General features: G+C 54.1%; 4 protein-coding genes across 4 annotated transcripts; 2 read left to right on the top strand and 2 right to left on the bottom strand.

The window, feature by feature from the left end:
• Window positions 1-105: 105 nt before the first annotated feature.
• On the top strand, window positions 106-6,284 carry PG985_009080 (hsp90-like protein; the record flags this gene model as incomplete). Its single annotated transcript, XM_066828848.1, has 2 exons — window positions 106-5,997; window positions 6,066-6,284. 2 exons carry the CDS (start codon window positions 106-108, stop codon window positions 6,282-6,284), a joined length of 6,111 nt encoding a protein of 2,036 aa, XP_066683760.1.
• A 3,703-nt stretch (window positions 6,285-9,987) lies between these two features.
• PG985_009079 (uncharacterized protein) lies at window positions 9,988-12,378 on the bottom strand (the record flags this gene model as incomplete). Its single annotated transcript, XM_066828847.1, has 2 exons — window positions 9,988-12,212; window positions 12,285-12,378. 2 exons carry the CDS (start codon window positions 12,376-12,378, stop codon window positions 9,988-9,990), a joined length of 2,319 nt encoding a protein of 772 aa, XP_066683759.1.
• Window positions 12,379-14,022: 1,644 nt separating this feature from the next.
• On the bottom strand, window positions 14,023-15,674 carry PG985_009078 (uncharacterized protein; the record flags this gene model as incomplete). Its single annotated transcript, XM_066828846.1, has 2 exons — window positions 14,023-15,548; window positions 15,620-15,674. 2 exons carry the CDS (start codon window positions 15,672-15,674, stop codon window positions 14,023-14,025), a joined length of 1,581 nt encoding a protein of 526 aa, XP_066683758.1.
• A 1,220-nt stretch (window positions 15,675-16,894) lies between these two features.
• PG985_009077 (uncharacterized protein) lies at window positions 16,895-17,500 on the top strand (the record flags this gene model as incomplete). Its single annotated transcript, XM_066828845.1, has 1 exon — window positions 16,895-17,500. The coding sequence occupies one exon, from the start codon at window positions 16,895-16,897 to the stop codon at window positions 17,498-17,500; it is 606 nt and encodes a 201-aa protein (XP_066683757.1).
• Window positions 17,501-17,653: the final 153 nt, after the last annotated feature.

The following is a 17,653-nucleotide window of genomic DNA, read 5'->3' as shown; positions in this document are numbered from 1 at the left end:
CACACGACGGACCCCTTGAAAAACTCCTATCTCCCTATTAGCGAATGCGGCATCCCTATCGCTATCCTCGAAGTGCATGGGCGCGCTTCTACTTGAGGAATGCCAATGCGAACCTCTAACTTGACCCAACAGCCTAATAATGCGCTCGATACCGGTCACGACAACTCTCTGAATAGCGACGTCTCGGTAAAAAATGTGGAACTGGAGGGCGAGCCGCCATCTACCCAGAATTCGAACATAGCACCTGGGCATGATCTTCTCCAGGAACCTGCCATGCTAAGCTCGCGCAGGCAGTCATTGGCGACAACCGACAACTCCGAATGCACAGCGGATTCTGAAAGGGCGAGCGACGGCGCCGGCTTTCATTTGCGTGGCGGCGGACCAAATGCAAAGGAAGGTCAGGAGACACCAGATTCGAGAGCCGACACGGATGATATACTGGGCGGAAGCACCTCACTAGCAGAAGCACTTCCGTCTTTGGATGAAGCGAAGAAGAAGAAAGGGAAGGAGGTCAGCATTGCGACTGGTTCTCCCGAAGTTATAGACTCCCAGTCTATCATTAATCAGTATCGAGAACGCCTGGCACGGGACTTGGAGCGGCGCGAGCTGTTGGCCCGGAGCCCCCATCTCGCACACTTGGAGGCGAAGCGTCCCTCGCCCTCGCCTATACGTGAGGAAATATCAATTTCCCCGACTCCAGAATCTACTTCCAGCTCGGATCTGCCAACAGCATCCACCGAGTCGAATAAGACCGTCCGGGGCGGTACGACCCCTGCCTTTACACCCGGGATTGCAGCTCGAACACCTTCGTATCCGTTTCCTAGGATGGCAACGCCTAACTATGTCCCGTCCGCATTGCATCGAGCCTTCAGTGGCCAGTCCAGCATACTCAATGCGGCAGGAGATCAGTTCGACAATTTTTCAATGCATGATCAGTTGCGGTCTGATCCGTCAACACCTGCTTCGGCCATGACCTTCCAACCATATGGCGCAACTCCGATCATGCAGGACAACTTCGACTTCCCCACGCCGAATCTGTACGAGCTGGCTCTTATGCTCACAGCTGAGCCGGGCTTGGATGCTTGGTGGAGTGCTGTTGTTCAGATAATGAAAGAACACTTCAAGGCCGAGCGGATGACACTTTCTATCCCGGCCGATTCAACAGACCTGGAGAATGTGCCTTGGGGTCAGAAGGCCACATACAACAACCTTGAAGGAGACGGCTACAGTATGGGGTATATGGGCCGAGGCGGCAGCAGCATGGTACCGAGCAGTAGAGAAGACGTGTCCGATCTGGCCTCGATTGCCGACTTCCAATCGCGGAGGGAGACGCAGACGCGTCCCGGGTTGCTGAGCCGCCATTCATTTACCTCCTACGAAGATAAACGGGATACCCGCCAAGGTCTGCCTTCTGGAAATGCAGGCCAGACCCCTCCTTCGAGGCCGACAGCGTTGCCTCGCAGCAAAAGTTATTACCCGACCCCTAAGAGGGCTTCCCCGACCTCCCCTCGACCCCAGCTTAATAAAGAGGCACTCGAGGAGCATGATGCAGAAGAGGAACAGCAACCGCCCCTTCCGGCATGGGAAGCACCTCTGGCGGTCCGTCCAGAGGTCAAAGGGCGCGTTCTGCCCGTTTTACAAGGGCTGGATCTGGAGGCCGATCCTCTGATTGACCATAACGGCATCCAAAGGGTGATCGAGAGAGGCAAAGTGATTGCGCTCACTCGCAGTTACCCATACCTTGATGCCATCACAGAAGAAAAACAACCGGAAAAGAAGGCCCCCGTAGTAGAAGAGAAGAAGAAGCCCAAAAAGCCAACAAGAGCTGGCTCTACTAGCAAGTTATCTTCTCTTCTTGGCAACGCCGCTAACCCAAGGACGGGAGGTCGGATCGGTAAATCAGCGACACGAGAGAAGTCCAAGATATCCAATGTTATGTCAGTGCTAGACATTGACGACGAGCCGCGGCCACCAACACCGAAGTATGAGGAATACGAGCAGACTCCTCCGTCCCCTTGGTCGCAGTCGCCAGCCCCTTCGCCAGCCGTTCGTGCTGACCCCTCCGAAAACCCCTTCTTTACCGATGCTATGGTGGATGAAGACTCGTTTAACCCTGGCCCCAGCCCTCACGATTACACAGATATCCAAGCTCCTGAAACGATAGGTGTTGACAACGCCTGGACCGTTCTTCACATCCCCCTTAAGCACATACTTCTCTCGAAGCCAGCCCCGCAAACATTCAGGCTAGACCCTTCTGCTCTAGAGCAAAAAGGGGGCCTGCGCAACCGCGACGATCCTAGTGCAGAGGGCAATGCTTTTGCCGAACGACCTTCTTCGGCGGACTCACGAAAGAAGGACCAACAAAGCCCAATCGCGATCTTGTCAATCCTGACACCAGTGATACCGTACCCATCCAACCTTCGCAACTCCCTAGAACACTTGGCTCCTCACTTGGCGACGTCGTTCTCCCTTAGTCGTCATTACTCCAATCTTGAAACCGAACTCGCCGGTGTACACCGCAAGAGACCTACCACTTCTGGTTTTGGGGCTCTTGGACCAGATGGGCGACCTATCGCAGATCCTTTGCTGTTTGCGCACATGCCGTGGTCACCCTCCGGAGATCCTTCACAGAGATCAATCACAGGAAGTATGACAAGTCCTAGCGACTCGGGCCCATCCCGCAGTGCCGCTGGTTCTCCTGGTGGTACACCTAACTGGGACCCTACATCTTTCGGTCTGGTTGTCGAGAGGCGCACCACTGGCACAAGCCCAGGAAACTTTGCGGGAGACGGCTACTTTGCGTCGGCATCCAAACCAACTGTATCTGCAGAAAATATATCCGGTCAGAGTAGTCGATCTAACAGGAGCCCCAAGGAGCTCTCTCTAGCAGCGCAAGGTCGTACAAGCAGCTGGAGAAGTGTGCAACCAGACACGCCTTCTGTCACAGAGAGTGACACCGGTGGCCAGAGTACTGGTCGCTCTGAAGAGACCTTACAGAGCGTGCTCAAGAAGAACGCCGTGGCCACGAACGACACGGCAAGGCAGGATACACGCGGAGCCCAGAAGGACACCGATGAGTTGGTCAAGCAGATCGCGGCGCAGAGCCTGTCGGATCAGGCTGCGCACAAACACACGAGACTACACTCGTACGGGGCCGAGTTCTCATCCACCTTCCAGTCCCTGCCCTCGGGGGCTTTGGTCCAAAGTCCTTCGGTAGCGACGCCATCGCTACAACGCCGGGACACTATTACGACGGCACAAGTCAGCATGCTCCCACCGACTGACAGACTGAAAGGGCTTATGCTGGACTCTCTACCTGCACATGTGTTTGTCGCCATGCCTGTTAACGGGGAAATCATGTGGGTCAACAGTAAATATCTTACATATCGCGGACAAACTATTGCGGACCTCGTTATGGATCCATGGGGTAGTCTTCACCCCGAAGATCGCGATTTGTATTTGCAGCAGTGGACTACCGCTCTACGCACTGGTGACCCATTTGCCCACGTTGTCCGGATCCGTCGTTTCGACGGCGTTTACCGATGGCACCAAGCTCGTGCTGTTGCTTCAAAAGACAAGAGAGGCTTGATCATCCAGTACATTGGTTCTTATATGGATATCCACGACCAAAAGATTGCGGAACTCAGAGCCGCCCGCCAGGAAGAGGTCGAGGCGTCAGAGGCCAAGCATCGGTTGTTGGCCAACCTGATACCCCAGATCATTTTCACGGCTACTGAGGAGGATGGTATCACATTTGCCAACCAACAGTGGCTGTCCTACACCGGCCAAGGCTTCGACGACGCCATGGGCGTCGGTTTCATGGACTATGTTCACCCAGACGACCTGGCTAAGTGTAGGATACCAACCGAGAAGTTCACGTCCACACCGACCAAGCAGCCCGGGCCCGGGACCTTGTCTCGTAACACGAGCTCAAGCAGCAGTTCCGCATACGATTTGCCAGCGGGTCGACTCGGTGAGCTTGCAAAGAAGCAGGGCATCGTGAAGGTTGCAACTGATAGCACCGGACGGCTTTCTTACACGGCCGAACTGCGGTTAAGGTCGAAGTCCGGGGAATATCGGTGGCATCTCATCAGGTGCGTGGAGATCGATACCATCGACTTCGGCACTGGGGAGAGTTCGTACTTTGGATCGGCAACCGACATCAACGACCACAAGCTTCTCGAAGAGAAGTTGAAGGAGGCAATGGAGTCCAAAAGCAGATTCCTCAGCAACATGTCTCACGAGATCCGCACACCGCTGATTGGCATTTCTGGCATGGTCAGCTTCTTACAAGACACGGTGCTCAACGAGGAGCAGCGCGACTATACCAACACGATCCAGACAAGCGCAAACAGTCTGCTCATGATTATCAACGATATCCTCGACCTTTCCAAGGTGGACGCGGGCATGATGAAGCTCAATTTTGAGTGGTTCCACACGCGGTCACTGATTGAGGATGTTAACGAATTGGTCTCCACAATGGCCATCGCAAAGAGACTGGAACTGAATTACGTGGTTGAGGAGGACGTTCCGTTCTGGGTCAAGGGCGACAAGGTCCGCATCCGCCAGGTGCTCCTCAACGTCATCGGCAATGCAATAAAATTCACTGCGCAAGGGGAGGTCTTCAGTCGCTGCAAGGTTCTCGTTGACCACAATACGAACTTGGGCGACGCGGAGATTGTGCTCGAGTTCTCCATCGTGGATACGGGCCGTGGTTTCACCAAGGAAGAAGCGGAGCTCATCTTCAAGCCCTTCAGCCAGATCGACGGCAGCAGCACTCGTCAACACGGTGGCAGCGGCCTTGGCCTTGTCATCTCCAGGCAGCTCGTTGAACTGCACGGGGGCAAGATGGACGGCACCGCCGAACCGGGCAAAGGATCCACCTTCACATTCTCCGCGCGTTTCGGTCTCCCTACCGACACAGATCACCCAGATGTCATCGTTACGCCGCCGACGGAGACGGCGGAGACGGCGGCGCCACCGTCCGAAGATAGCAGCACGCGGACGGTGCGGCCGCTGGTGCTTGACAAGGTAGCAGCGGATTCTCAGGCATCTCCTAGTCCTGGTTCCGAGACCGCCGTGAGATCCCCTACCCTGAACTCCTCGGCGAGCTCGGATCCCTCTGTCAAATCAGCGCCCTCTCAGGCAACTGCCAGGTCGTCGGTATCGTCGGTCAACGTGGGACTGACCCACTTCAGCGAGGCTGCCAAAGCAAGCGGGCAAGATCTGTCGCAGATGAAATTGGAGATGCCTTCGGGGCGGTTGTCACCAAGCGGCTCGTCAACGCCTGGCATTACCAATCTTGCGGGCCCCCTGGAACAATTCCGGCCCCCGATGTACTCCATCCTCATCGTCTGTCCGCAAACCTACAGCCGGGAAGCAACCGTCAAACACATCGAGATGACTCTGCCCAAGGATATCCCTCACCAGATTACAGCATTGGCTACTGTGGAAGAGGCGCAGAAATTAATCAGCGGCGAAGAGGCCGTCATCTTCACGCACATTGTTCTCAACCTGGGCTCTCCAGAGGAAATCATTGCCTTCATCGGCAAGATAATGGCGACAGCCGCCGACACCACCTCCATTTTGGTCTTGACCGATTCGATGCAGCGCCAGTCGGTACTGAAACTCATTTCCGACAATGGCCACCAGCAACTTGTAGCGGACCACAAGGTCTCGTTCGTCTACAAGCCCGTCAAGCCATCTCGATTCGCTGCAGTCTTCGATCCTGCGAAATCACGGGATCTCAGCATCGACAGAAACCGGTCAAGCGCTCTCCAAATGGTGGAAACACAGAAGCAGAATCTTCTCGACGTTGAGAAGCGCATTGGCAACAAGGGGTACAAAGTTCTCCTTGTCGAGGATAACCCGGTGAACCAGAAAGTGCTCGTCAGGTATCTGAAGAAGGTCGGCATCGTGGCAGAGATAGCTGCCGACGGTGTCGAGTGTACAGAAGCCGTTTTCTCCCACCCTCCTGGCTTCTATTCGCTGATTCTGGTAAGTGGACGATACTCCGGGTGCCTTCAAAGAAAGCCGACCTCTGTGGCTGACAATTATGACTATAGTGCGATCTACACATGCCACGGAAAGATGGCTACCAGGCCTGTCGCGAGATTCGCCAGTGGGAGAAGGAGGGGAAGCACACCAAGCTCCCCATTATTGCTTTATCGGCAAACGTCATGTCGGACGTCCAGGAGAAATGTGTGGCGGCGGGCTTTAGCGACTACGTCACGAAACCTGTCGACTTCGCCGACTTGAGTACTGCCATGTCCAAATACTTTTAAACCCCCTGATACCCTCTTCTTCGATTCCTTTTCTCCCTTCTTTCTTTTTCAATTTTATTACTTTCGCTACTGCTTGCACTGCATCAACCCCAACAAAGCCTCGGCGAGCATTGCTGCATCTTCATGGCGTTTTCTGTCAAAATGTGCCTCGAAAAAAAGAGGGTTCTGCACTTATACGCGAAGCGTTGGTCTAATAAAGACTCGGCTGGATTTTGATATGAATTGCCCATACAAAGGAGTCATGGGTGGTTTTCATGGTCATAGATGGCGTGTCTGTATGTATGATTCTACAACGGATACTCCTAGGGGAGGGAGGGGGTCATTAGACACGGAACATTTAGCAGGTCCTTCCAGGGGCTGAAAGGCTGGGGCTGGGCTAGGTCAGGTATATTGGTTGGTCTACTGGAAGGGTAGCCTTGCCCTCGGATTTTGATATTTCTTCATGATGGGGCAACTGGTTTTAGGCATTGCGTCTACTTGGGGCGATGGGTTACTCGGTCACAACTGGATTTGCATATATTGTGGCTGGCAGGGGGGAAGAAGAAGCCCATACACTTTTCAGAGTGCTCGAGTATAGAATCGTTTTAATAACGGCCGTCCTGTGTTGTTGTTGGTCTGCTGCTTGTATTCCAGATGGAGGAGCTTGGCGCACAGTCAGTCATCAGTCAAATGGAGAGAGGGCGAGAGGAATTGTGTTGTCATCTTCTTGTTCTTGTGGTCTGCAATTGACATGAATACCAAATATACCACGTCTCCTTTGAAGGGGGAACCGATTCCAATTCTACCAATCTTCTATTTAAAACTGCATGATGTACCAAATCTCGATGGCACTGTGTGAGATCTTTTCTTTTCCTTGATCTCCTGGATCTCGATACCAGCGACATGAATTCCCTGTCCCCTTGGTACTGTGAATGCGGCCCCTGTACCCAATGGAAGGCTCGGCCGAGAGTATGTCTTTTGAAGTTGAGTGGCCCCTGTTCATCGAGGAGGGCTCGGCCAAGGATACATCTTTTTGTATCCGCACAACTCTTGTGCCGAATCGGATGGGTTGTTTTGTTGTGAGACCCTTCCTGGTCCCGTATCTCGATTCTACCATCGCGGATTCTCTGTCGGTACTGCGATGTGGCCCCTGTTTCCTGAGAAGGGCTCGGCCAAGGATAAGTCTTTTGAATCTGAACGGCCCCTGTTCCTTAAGGAGGGCTCGGCCTAGGCAGGATACGGCTTTTTGTATCTGCACAACTCTTCTGTCCAGTCTGATGGTCTGATGGGTTGTTGAACAGAGAGACCTTTCCTTATCCCAAATCTCGGTTCCACCAACATGGGATTCTCTTGTCCCTCAGTACTGCGAATGTGGCCCCTGTACTCTGAAGAGGGCTCGGCCAAGGATAATTTTTCTTTCATCCTGTGCAGTTCCTGCGATGTTGGTGGGTCGTTGCGAGACCTTTCCCTGGTCCCAGATCCCGGCGCCATCGGAAGGAAGCATCTGTCCTCCAAGGGGGTCTGGATTTGTTCAGACATTTCGAATTCAAAGTCGTACAGATAGGTGCTGTACCAAATAGGATGGGCACGTGTGAGATCCTCCCTGGCCCTGGGTCTCGCTTCCGCCATCCTGAACTCCCTTCAGCTCTCAGAGGGGGTGTCTTCCAATTCCAATGTTCTGTCTGTATCCATGCAGTCGTGCCTGGATCTGGCTCCCACCCACATGAACTTCCCTCAGCTCTTTGCGGGTGTACCTTTTCGAATTCGAGTGTTCTGTGCTCCTGCAGCCGTGCCGAGCTCGGTGGACTGGTTGAGGGTCTTCTCTCGCCCTAGGGTTCTCGATTGAGTTCATTGAGATGATGAACTCCCCTGCTGCTGTCCAGACCCTCGGGCTCGGCTTGTCTTGTTGCTGCAGGTTCGTTGCACTTGCGGTGCAGTTCCTTGGTCGCCTCCGGCTCTTCGAAGTGCTCCTTTGTCGTGGTCTGGAGCAATGGATGGTGGCCTCCTTTCTCTGAGGAGGGCTTGTTTTGAAACACGAATCTTGTATACCGTGTAAATGGTGTGTGCAGCGTCGACCGTCTTGCTGCAAATGAAGCCTTCGTTCTGGAATAGACCTGTTTTTGTTTTTTTTTTTCAATCCGGTTTTCTTTTCCTCCCCCCCCTCCCTTCTTCTCGTCTCTTTCTCCTTTCCTTCGTCCTCTCCTTCCTTTCGTCTTTTTTTTTTTTTGTTCTTTTTTTTCGTGTTGCTTCTTCTCTCACTCTCGCTTCTCTTTTTTGTCCTAGTTAAATATCCGTACAATGTGTCTGTGTACATCCTGAGCCAATGTCATGCCGTACTCGAAGGCTCTAAAGCGCCTGTCCAAAAAAAAAAAGAAAGAGAATAGAAATCATGTATCCGTACAATCATGACGTGTAGAACCTGGACGCCTTGCCAAACAGCCAAAAAAAAAAAAGAAAGTATAAAAATGTCCTTGCGTCGAAAAATCGTGAATCGTTTTATAGCACACAGCGCTCCTTGCGCTTTGTTGTGGGGTGTGTAGATGTACATTGTAGTCCAACAGAATGGAGGTTGAGAGGTGTTTGCATGTTCCCAAGATGGCGAGGCAATGAAAATGAGCGTTGTGTGCGAGTGTCGTGTCGTATCGCAGTGTCTCTGACTTTGGTAGTTCTTGCCGCCGGCGCATCGATCGGTGCTGACCAGGCGTAGATAACTGCTGGGGATCGAACCCAGATAAGGAACGATGGCGGCGGCGGCGGGAAGAACTAAGCACCATATGACATAGACGGTGGCGAGCCGCCCAGAGGGTTGAACCCTCTTATCCAAAGTCATGGTAGGAGACACGTATGGTACTTCGCAGCAGGAATGTCTTGTCTGCTCAATGTTCTTGCTTTGCCCTGGGGATGCTGTGTTGGTGCTCTCTGGTGTTCCTCTCTCACGCGAGCGCTTGGGTCCAGCTGGGAAGCCAGGAAAAGCCTCTCTCTGCATACTGGGACAGATGCCAGCTGTTCATGAGAATTGAGACATCGAGTACCAACGGGGTCTTGCTCGTGTAGCAAATCAGCGATTCGAATACCGTCGCCATTTGGACAATCATCTTCTCCGGCGTCTGTTCATGATACTAGCCTGGTCGAGCTGATAAACAATCGACATATGTATAACTGCTGGGAATGAACCAGCATAGCATGACCAGGACTATACTTGGATAAGTAGTGTGGGAATCGAACCCACCAGGAACAGGCGAGCCAAAGATGATGATAAGTCCAATAGCGACTGGTGTTTTCTTGTCACTGACTCACCGAACGGGCTTGGCCCTGTCGGCACAAGTGTGAAACAAACACATGAAAGCTGGAATCGAACCAATATAGGAGAGAGCTGACCTGGTCCAGACTGGTCGTGTTGGTGTGAGAGTAGTGCTCGGATGAAAGCCACAGCTTTATAGGGTGAGTGTCTTGTGTGTTAGAGAATGCTTGTCATGCAGTGCTGGCTCAGTTGGTACCAAATGCTTGTTTTCGTAGACATATATGCCGTGTCTGATTGCGTATGCAAACGCTGGGGTCGAACTAAAAATGGAAGGGTCGACACGGCGTGGCCCTGGCAGTCGCAGATTGCAGGTATGAAGTTGGGTAAGTAGCCCAGTCGCGATGGTATGCGTGTATAAATGACTGGCGCAGGGGGAATTGAACCCCAAGTGTTTTCTTCTGCGACTCCAGGTTGGCGAGACAATTATTGTTGTCGATTATATGTCCCGAAAAAAGACTCGTTACTGATACTCCTAGAGTCAGAGTTGTCATTGGGGCTGGCCATGGCACTGTCAATTTCGGACCAGTTGTCGGGGAAATCAGGAACATAGAACCTGCCATCAGTTCCCTGGGGGATCTGAGGATCGAATGGAGCGAGCGACTGTTGCTGGTTGGTCGCGGAAGAAGCAGAGGGGATACGAGAAGAAGAGTGGGCGTGGTTCGAGACCGGCTTGTGAGCAGCAGAAGAAGAGGAAGGAGAAGGAAGCATCGAGTCTTCTTCTTCTTCGCTGGAGGAATCGCCAAGATCGTCAGGCAAATAATATCGACTGTTATGCCCCTGAGGAGTTCGAGACCGCGTTTTTCTGCGACGCCGTTGGGAGCGTTGGGACTGCTGGCTCGGTTGACCCTCATGACGCTGTATATAGGCAGCAGAAGATGATTGACCTCGTACTCGTCCCAGCAAGTTGTCGAGCCGACGCTCGCAGTTTCGTCGGTGTTTTCCCGATTTCCAGAGTCTATGCGGGTCATGCGTGTTCTCCCCGCTGTGATCGGATGATCCCCCAGAGCTGGTGGAGGCAGACACAGACCAGTTGGGGTTATGGTAGCAGCCATTGACGCCTTGAGGGTTCATGTTCGTCTGAGGCCTCGGAGTGGCAGGCGGAGGGGCAACAGCAGGAAGGTCGGTGTGGCCTTGCTGCCGAAGCCAATCCTGCTGAAACCATTGATAGTCTTGCCGCTGGTGCTCTTCCATCCGCACCTGCAGGCGTGCCTGTTCTTCTCGTTCCTGTTCTTCTGCTTCTCGACGCCGTTGTTCCTCCTCTTGTTGCCGACGCAGCTCCTCCTGCTGTCGCTGCTGTTCTTCTTGTCGTCGGCGGAGCTCCTCCTGCTGGCGCTCCTCGTACAACCGCTGCTCTGTCTGGTATGCCTCGAACCGGTCGTGCAAATAAGTCGAGACTCTGTTCCGAATGGCGTCAAAGCGGGATCGAACAGCGCGCTGGCCGGCTTGGACGATGCGACGGAGAAAGCCAGGTCGACGCTGCAGCCGCTGCAGCTGAGAAAGAGCCGAGTCCCTCACCCGCTCCCGCTCCCGCTCTCGCTCTCGCTCCCGCTGGCGCACGGTTTCCAGCAAGGTATAGCGAGGGCCGCCTGTTCTGGTGTTGCCGCTGGCACGGAACTTGGAGGACATAGGATACAGCTGGCGTCGCCGCTCTTTGTGGGCCCAGAGGTCTCGCAACTGCTCGAACTCATCGAGATCCAAGCCCCTCGACATCCAATGCTCGCGCGAATTGGTATCGGGTTGAGGGTCTGCGCCAGCAGCATCACGAGAGGAACCAGGCTGAGGGGCGGCGCCGGCAGCGTCACTTGAAGGTCCAGGCTGAGGGGCGGCGCCGGCAGCATCACGAGAAGGTCCAGGCTGAGGGACCGCGCCAGCAGCGTCACGCGAAGGTCCGGGCTGAGACGCCGGTTCCTTGGGCCCCTTCCTGTGAGTGGGGAAAGTTCCAGTACGGAGCCCGGCACGGAGAAGATCCGTCTTGGTCCGACCTCCCGAACGTTTTCGAGAAAGAGGCAAGTTTTGGTTGTCTCGGTCGGGGGATCGGCGTGGCTTGCCTCCATTTGGTCGGCGATCCTTATTTGTCTTCAAAGGCAAAAGTTTCGGCTTTCCGGCTTTGGCGGCAATGGCAGCAGCAATGGCGGGATCGACGGGACCAGTGATGGCTGGGGTGGCCCCCACGAGAAGTTTCGGCCTTTTGGCTTCGGCGGCGTTGGCAGCAGCGGCGGAGTTGACGGCGTAAGTGGTGTTCGGGGTGGAGGTAGCAGGAACTGCTCGTTGAGAGCTTTCTTCGCCCTCTGCACCTTCATCCTCTACACAAATTCTCTTGCCACGACGGGCGGCGGCCAGAGCGGTGCCATGCTCTGGGTCATCCTCCTCTCTCTCGTAGTCGTCTCCATCCTTTCTAAAGTCCCGGCGTCGCTTCTCGCGGCGCGAGCTGCTGGGCGTCGGGGGGAGACTCGACATGTCCGGGACCGGCTCGTCCCATCCCGGAGCAGGAGTAGCAGCTGTGGAAGTGCTGGGGACGGCGGTAGGATTGGGTAAGGCAGGAGAGCGAGGAAGGGAGACAGCAGGGGAGCTGTGGACGGCAGGAGAGCTGGTGGCAGCAGTAGTTGCGGTACTGGTGGTGACAGAGGGACCGGCAACATTCTCCTCGGCTACATTTGTTATTAGTTGGCACTCACCAGAAAAAAGCATCCTACATTTCTGCAGACATGAATCAAACTTACATTGGTTGGCCGAGCTGGCGCTGGCCGTTGCTGTGGCGGTCACCGGGGAGTCGACGCCGTATGTCTTCCCAGATCTAAGCTCTTTGCGTGGCATTGTGAATGCTGTCAGCAATGATGATGGTAGATGCTGGTTCAGATGGATGAAACCAAAAACAACGTGTGGGTGGTGCTGAAATCTGTAAAGAAATCGCAGGAGAAGGGTGAGATGAGGCGAAGAAGTAAGTGAAATCGAACGGGTCCTAGTAACGATCAAATCGAAACAACGTAAGGATTAACAGGCTTCTTCAGCGAGATGTGTGTAAACGAAAGCGATCAAAGATTCAGACTTGCTCGAGGCAGTTGTGAAAAGCTTTGCGGTTTCGTTGTTGTGAAAGGGAATCTCGAGTTGGGAATTATTTTCCAGCAACCCACCAAGATGTTTTGCCTGCGGGTGAGGGACAGGAAGCTCAGTGGCATTGAATACAGTTGAGCTACGTACATAAGGTACCTATTGAAGCCATACAACAATCACCTCTCCTTCACCTCCAGGTCACCTATTGCTTCCTAGGTAGGATCAATTCTTTAGGGCCTGCCATGCTGACCAACCTCCTAGGATGGTAGACCTACTAGGTGGTTATGGCTGCCTCCCCCCTATCTTGCACACTACGCCGTTCAAGAGCTTCCCCTCCACTTTCCTCCCAATTCACCAGCCCAGCTTCGAACCGGCCAGCAATTGACGCCAACGGTGACATGCGGTACAATGCAGGTTTCCAGAGCCAAGTCAATGATGTTGCCGTCTCCCCAAGCCAGCGTGAAAGCACTACCTTGCTACTCCTATCACACTCGCAAGCACAACTAATTACACGGATCGTGAGGAGAGAGCAGAGAGTTCGATATAGCAGTCTATGTCGCTACCATAATACCGGCATGAGGAATAGACAAACCCAACCAGCAAGCCGGGCTGGCAGTAGTAAATAAATGCGGTAGACTGAAATCCCTTAAGACGGAAATGGGTACCAGAGCCTGCTGGACATATTTTGATATCCCATTATGCTGTATGAAGGGCAACCAGCCAACCAGCATCTAGATCCTTTACAGTAGCTTGGTCTTGAATATGTAAACACATGGTAGACATGGCCGCTCACATATGGAAACCGATGTCGCGAATGCTGCAAGAGAAATTGCGCATAGAAAGCTGTGGATGAAAGTCTATCCGTCAAGTGATGTCCGTTGAAGATGAGCATTGGTGGCTACGATTCTGCCATGTCATTGTCCATATCACATAGGGGTACGTAAAAAAAGGTATTCAAGATTGATAGTAACTGATTATTATATGGGCTGTCAGAAAATCCAAAAATGGTCCCTGTACTGAAGTTGGCTCTGTTCGGCCATCCGCGTCCTCATATTGCTTCCCCTCAATGCAGCCGTAGAGTGAGACGGAGAAAGATAGGGGAAGAAGCAAACTCTACAGATCCCAGCAGGCGTTCCAGCCGAGTCTGCATCTGAGCCTCCGCGGAAACGTACCAAGGAAAGTAACAAATAAAAACTGAACGAGGTCATATAAATAGATAATGAACATACTGTATTGGGTATATCCTACGGAAACAGCAAGAGGCGCACCAATTTACCTATGCGATGCGTAAACACCAATTCGAAGTAAGAAGCGTCATCACCAGCCCACTCATGGAACCTCATTTGAATCGTCTTCGTATCTCGTTCGTTGCCCGCCCGTTCCCGGAACCCGAGGCTGTGTACACCCTTATAGTACACTGCCTCTAAAACTCTTGTCTTCCTTCTCCGCCTTTTCCAGGTCCTCGTCCTTCTCTCGCTGATCGGAAGCGTCGTCATCCTTTTCTCGCTCATCGCCGCCATCCTCACTGCCGTGGTCTGAAGAGGTCGCCGGTGTTGGGGCATCACCAAGCCTATTGACGTGCGCCTGACGGCCAGACCCGTTGGTGTTCAATTGTTTGCCGTCGGTCTTTTCGGATTTCTCGACTTTGCTTGCACCGTTAATGCCGTTGGTTGTCTCTTTACCCTCCTTGACCCGCGCAGCTCGGTCGGCCAACCGCTTTCGAGCATCATCTTCGCTCATCTCGGCATCACTGTTAGCACCAGAGTGTGTGCCGCCGAAGTCGCGACCAATGTGAAGCAAGTGAATAGGCTTGTTGGAGATGGACTTGTTGGAAGGAGACTTCAGGGCGTAGCGCAATCGGTCTTCCACAGTAATGAATGATGGGGTGCCGTCGGGCGAGGATACTACGTCTTCACGAGCCCTGGTAACGTCGATAGAGGGTGCTATCAGCCCACGGGGATCATCCGAGTCATCATCCGAGTTGTTAGGACGTCTGATGGAGTTGGTTCGCCGACTGGCAATCGTGCCGCGAAGGCCGTTGGTGCCGTTCGAGTTGGCAGGCGTTGCGCTAGCTTGAGCAGCGCTCTTCTCATCAACAAGGCGTAACTCTGCCAGGTCTCGCCGGATCTTAAAGTGCTGACCATGGCTACAACCCTCTGGACAACCGCCCCAACGACGCTGAACGGCCGGCGCCGGGACGTGGCCCTCTGCAGCCTTACTGGCGTCTTTGGCTGGCACGGCGCCTTCCTCCCTAACGGACTCACGATCCGCATCTTCCTTGGCCTTCAAAGCTGCCCTTTCCCGGCGTAATTCGGACCAGGTCCGCAATTTGTTCTCCAGTAGGTATTTACCGGACTCCTCTTGCTTCTTCATGACAAGGAACTCGCAGTGGTTCACGTTGCGCAGATCCTCGAAATATTCGACGCTGAAGTGATACCACTTCATCAGAAAAACACGGCTCATCAGACCGTGCGTGACGAGGACACAAACGCTCGGGAAGTCGTCTTCACCAAACTGGCGCCAGAGCGACTCGTTGAAGCCCGAGACACGATCGTACGCATCGGCGGCGCTCTCGCCGTTGGGGATGCGGTAGAAGAAGTGGCCGTAGTCGGCGCGTTCTTGCCACATGCGCTCCATCTCGGCGCTGCACGGCTGGAAGTTGCCAAAGTCTTGTTCGCGCAGCCTGGGCTCCTCGTAGACCTTGATCGAGTTGCGCTTGAACGGCGAGGGGCCCGGGTCGTCGGCGGTCAGCGTCGTCAGGATGCCCTCAGTGGTCTCGCGCGTACGTCGGTAGGGCGAGGTGAAGAACTGCACAGTGTCGTCGGCGCGAAGCAACGAACGCAGCCGGCGGCCGGCTTCGTGTGCTTGGGACCATCCTTCGGTTGTGAGCTTCACGCGGTGGTCGGGAATGCTTTGGTGTATCTCTCTGTTTTCTGTACAAGCGCGGTCAGATATCTGGATGCGGCGCAGTGGGCATGTGCTTAAATCGAGGGGTATTACTTACTGTTGCCCTCCGACTGAGCGTGTCGAATCAGGATGATAAGGCGTGGTCGTCCCATAATGTGGCCTCACCTTGGTGTATGTGATGTCTCAGGATTGTGTGGACGGTGTTGGCGTGGTGGCGTGGGGTAGATCCTTGTATGGCAGTTGGGCGTACAGTGATACCTGATTTTTTTTTTCCCCCGTCGATAATGGGCTCGAGTTGCTGGCTGTCACTCAAAGTTAAGTTTCTCCAGAGCCAGGTTGGAAACTAAACAGAACAAAAGCAAGAACAGAAGCAAGCCGCTGAGTCTGGGTCTGAGTCACAGATATTGGTTTTTGATATTGGGTCTTGGAGGCCGTATGCAAGGCAAGGCAAGGCAAGGCAAGGATATGGATAGAAATAGCAACTAGTCGAATCTATATTTGGGCTCGAAAGTCTTGGGAGCAAATGCAAAATGTCGCTTTTCTCAAGGCCTGACAGCTGGCCTCAGAGTTTGCGTGTTTCTGTTTCGGCGAAGGGAAACGGAAAGGCAGACTTCCAGCTTGTTGAGCAAACGCTGAGGGTTTCATATGCCAGACTCTCGGTCCCTCCTGCGCCCTTCTCGCGCCCAGCACCCCTCCCTGAATTTGCCCCTTGTAACGCTCCCACCCTCAGCACCTTATCGGGCAGTTTTCTGGAGGGGTCAGCCGTTTGATCATTGGCTTATCGGCGGCGTTTGACGGCTATCAGGGTGTTTAGCGGCCCATCTGCCCGGCAGAGCTTCAGCACGTTAGGCGCTGAATGGCACTAAACCCCCCCCCCCCCCAAGAACCCCTGCTGCCGGCCGCATCTGACGAACCAGGTGTTCACGTTACAAATCCCGTCTGCCCGTCCTGCAGCTGCAGCATGGGAAAAAGGGACCTCCAACCAAAAAGTTTGGTGAGGCTGACGATCCAACAGCGTGGGGTTCCACCCACGATTGCGAAATCTAGAGCCCATCAGCCATCAGCCTCTCAGCCTTATCGTACCATTTTCGCATGGTGACATCCATCTCACATGAAATTCACATAATATCGTATCATTAGATTGATCCCTTACTCCATCACTCGGCGGTTAAACACCGTACATTCCATCGGTATCGAATCATACTCCCCGGAGATAAGCGCGCGGGTTTCATTCCGCCGTGGTTACTGCAGCGTTGCAGCTTGCATCCAACAAACATCCATCAAAACGCATCTGATCACCAACGCCACGAGCAACTAGCCAACTAGCCAACAAGCCTCGGTTAGGCAGAAAGAAGACAACCGCACCGCCGCCATGTCCGGCGAAGGCCCCGAATCCGTCCCGACCTCGGCGGACCCGCGCTCGAAGCGCCCGACGAAAAAGCGCGCCCTGACGCCCGTGTCGGAGCAGGCCGCGACCCTGGACGCCCTGTTCGCGCGCCCCGACCAGGAGATCCGGCTGCCCTCGGACCGGTCGTCGCGCAACGGCCTCGCGCCCCCGCCCGAGATCGTAACCAACGTGCAGGGGTCCTCGGCCGGCGCGGGCTCGGGCGAGTTCCACGTGTACAAGGCCAGCCGGCGGCGCGAGTACGAGCGGCTGCGGCTGATGGACGAGGAGGTGCGGCTCGAGAAGGCGACCGAGGAGTTCGAGAAGAACCGCGAGGAGCTCGAACGCCGCGACGAGGAGAAGACTCGCCGCAACCGCGAGAAGCGCGAGAAGATGAAGGCTCGCAAGGCCAAGGCCAAGGACAAGGTCGGCCCGGCGAAGAGCTCTACGACAACGACAGCGACCAATGGTGGTGTGAACAAGGGGCCGCGCATCGTGGTCAATAAGGGAGACGATGATGGCGACACCGATGTTAAAGATGCGCCGGCTGGCGCAACTCAGGAGCAGCAGGGCATCGTCATCGAGGAGGATTAATCATCTGTACAAATTACGGAAAAAAAAAAAAGAGATACCCCATGGGCAGGCAAGAGAGCTCATTTTGTATGATAAATAATAATGAGAACCGCAAGAGCCATTACCGTCTGTTGGCACAACACGGAAGACATCTTGGTAAAGCATAATTCACTT

This window comes from Apiospora marii, assembly GCF_038362585.1.
Source record: "Apiospora marii strain CBS 49790 chromosome Unknown utg000005l_segment0_segment0, whole genome shotgun sequence".
Classification (NCBI taxonomy): Eukaryota; Fungi; Ascomycota; class Sordariomycetes; order Amphisphaeriales; family Apiosporaceae; genus Apiospora; species Apiospora marii.
Note: the sequence above shows the minus strand (reverse complement) of the source record. Positions and strands in the feature narration are given on the sequence as shown.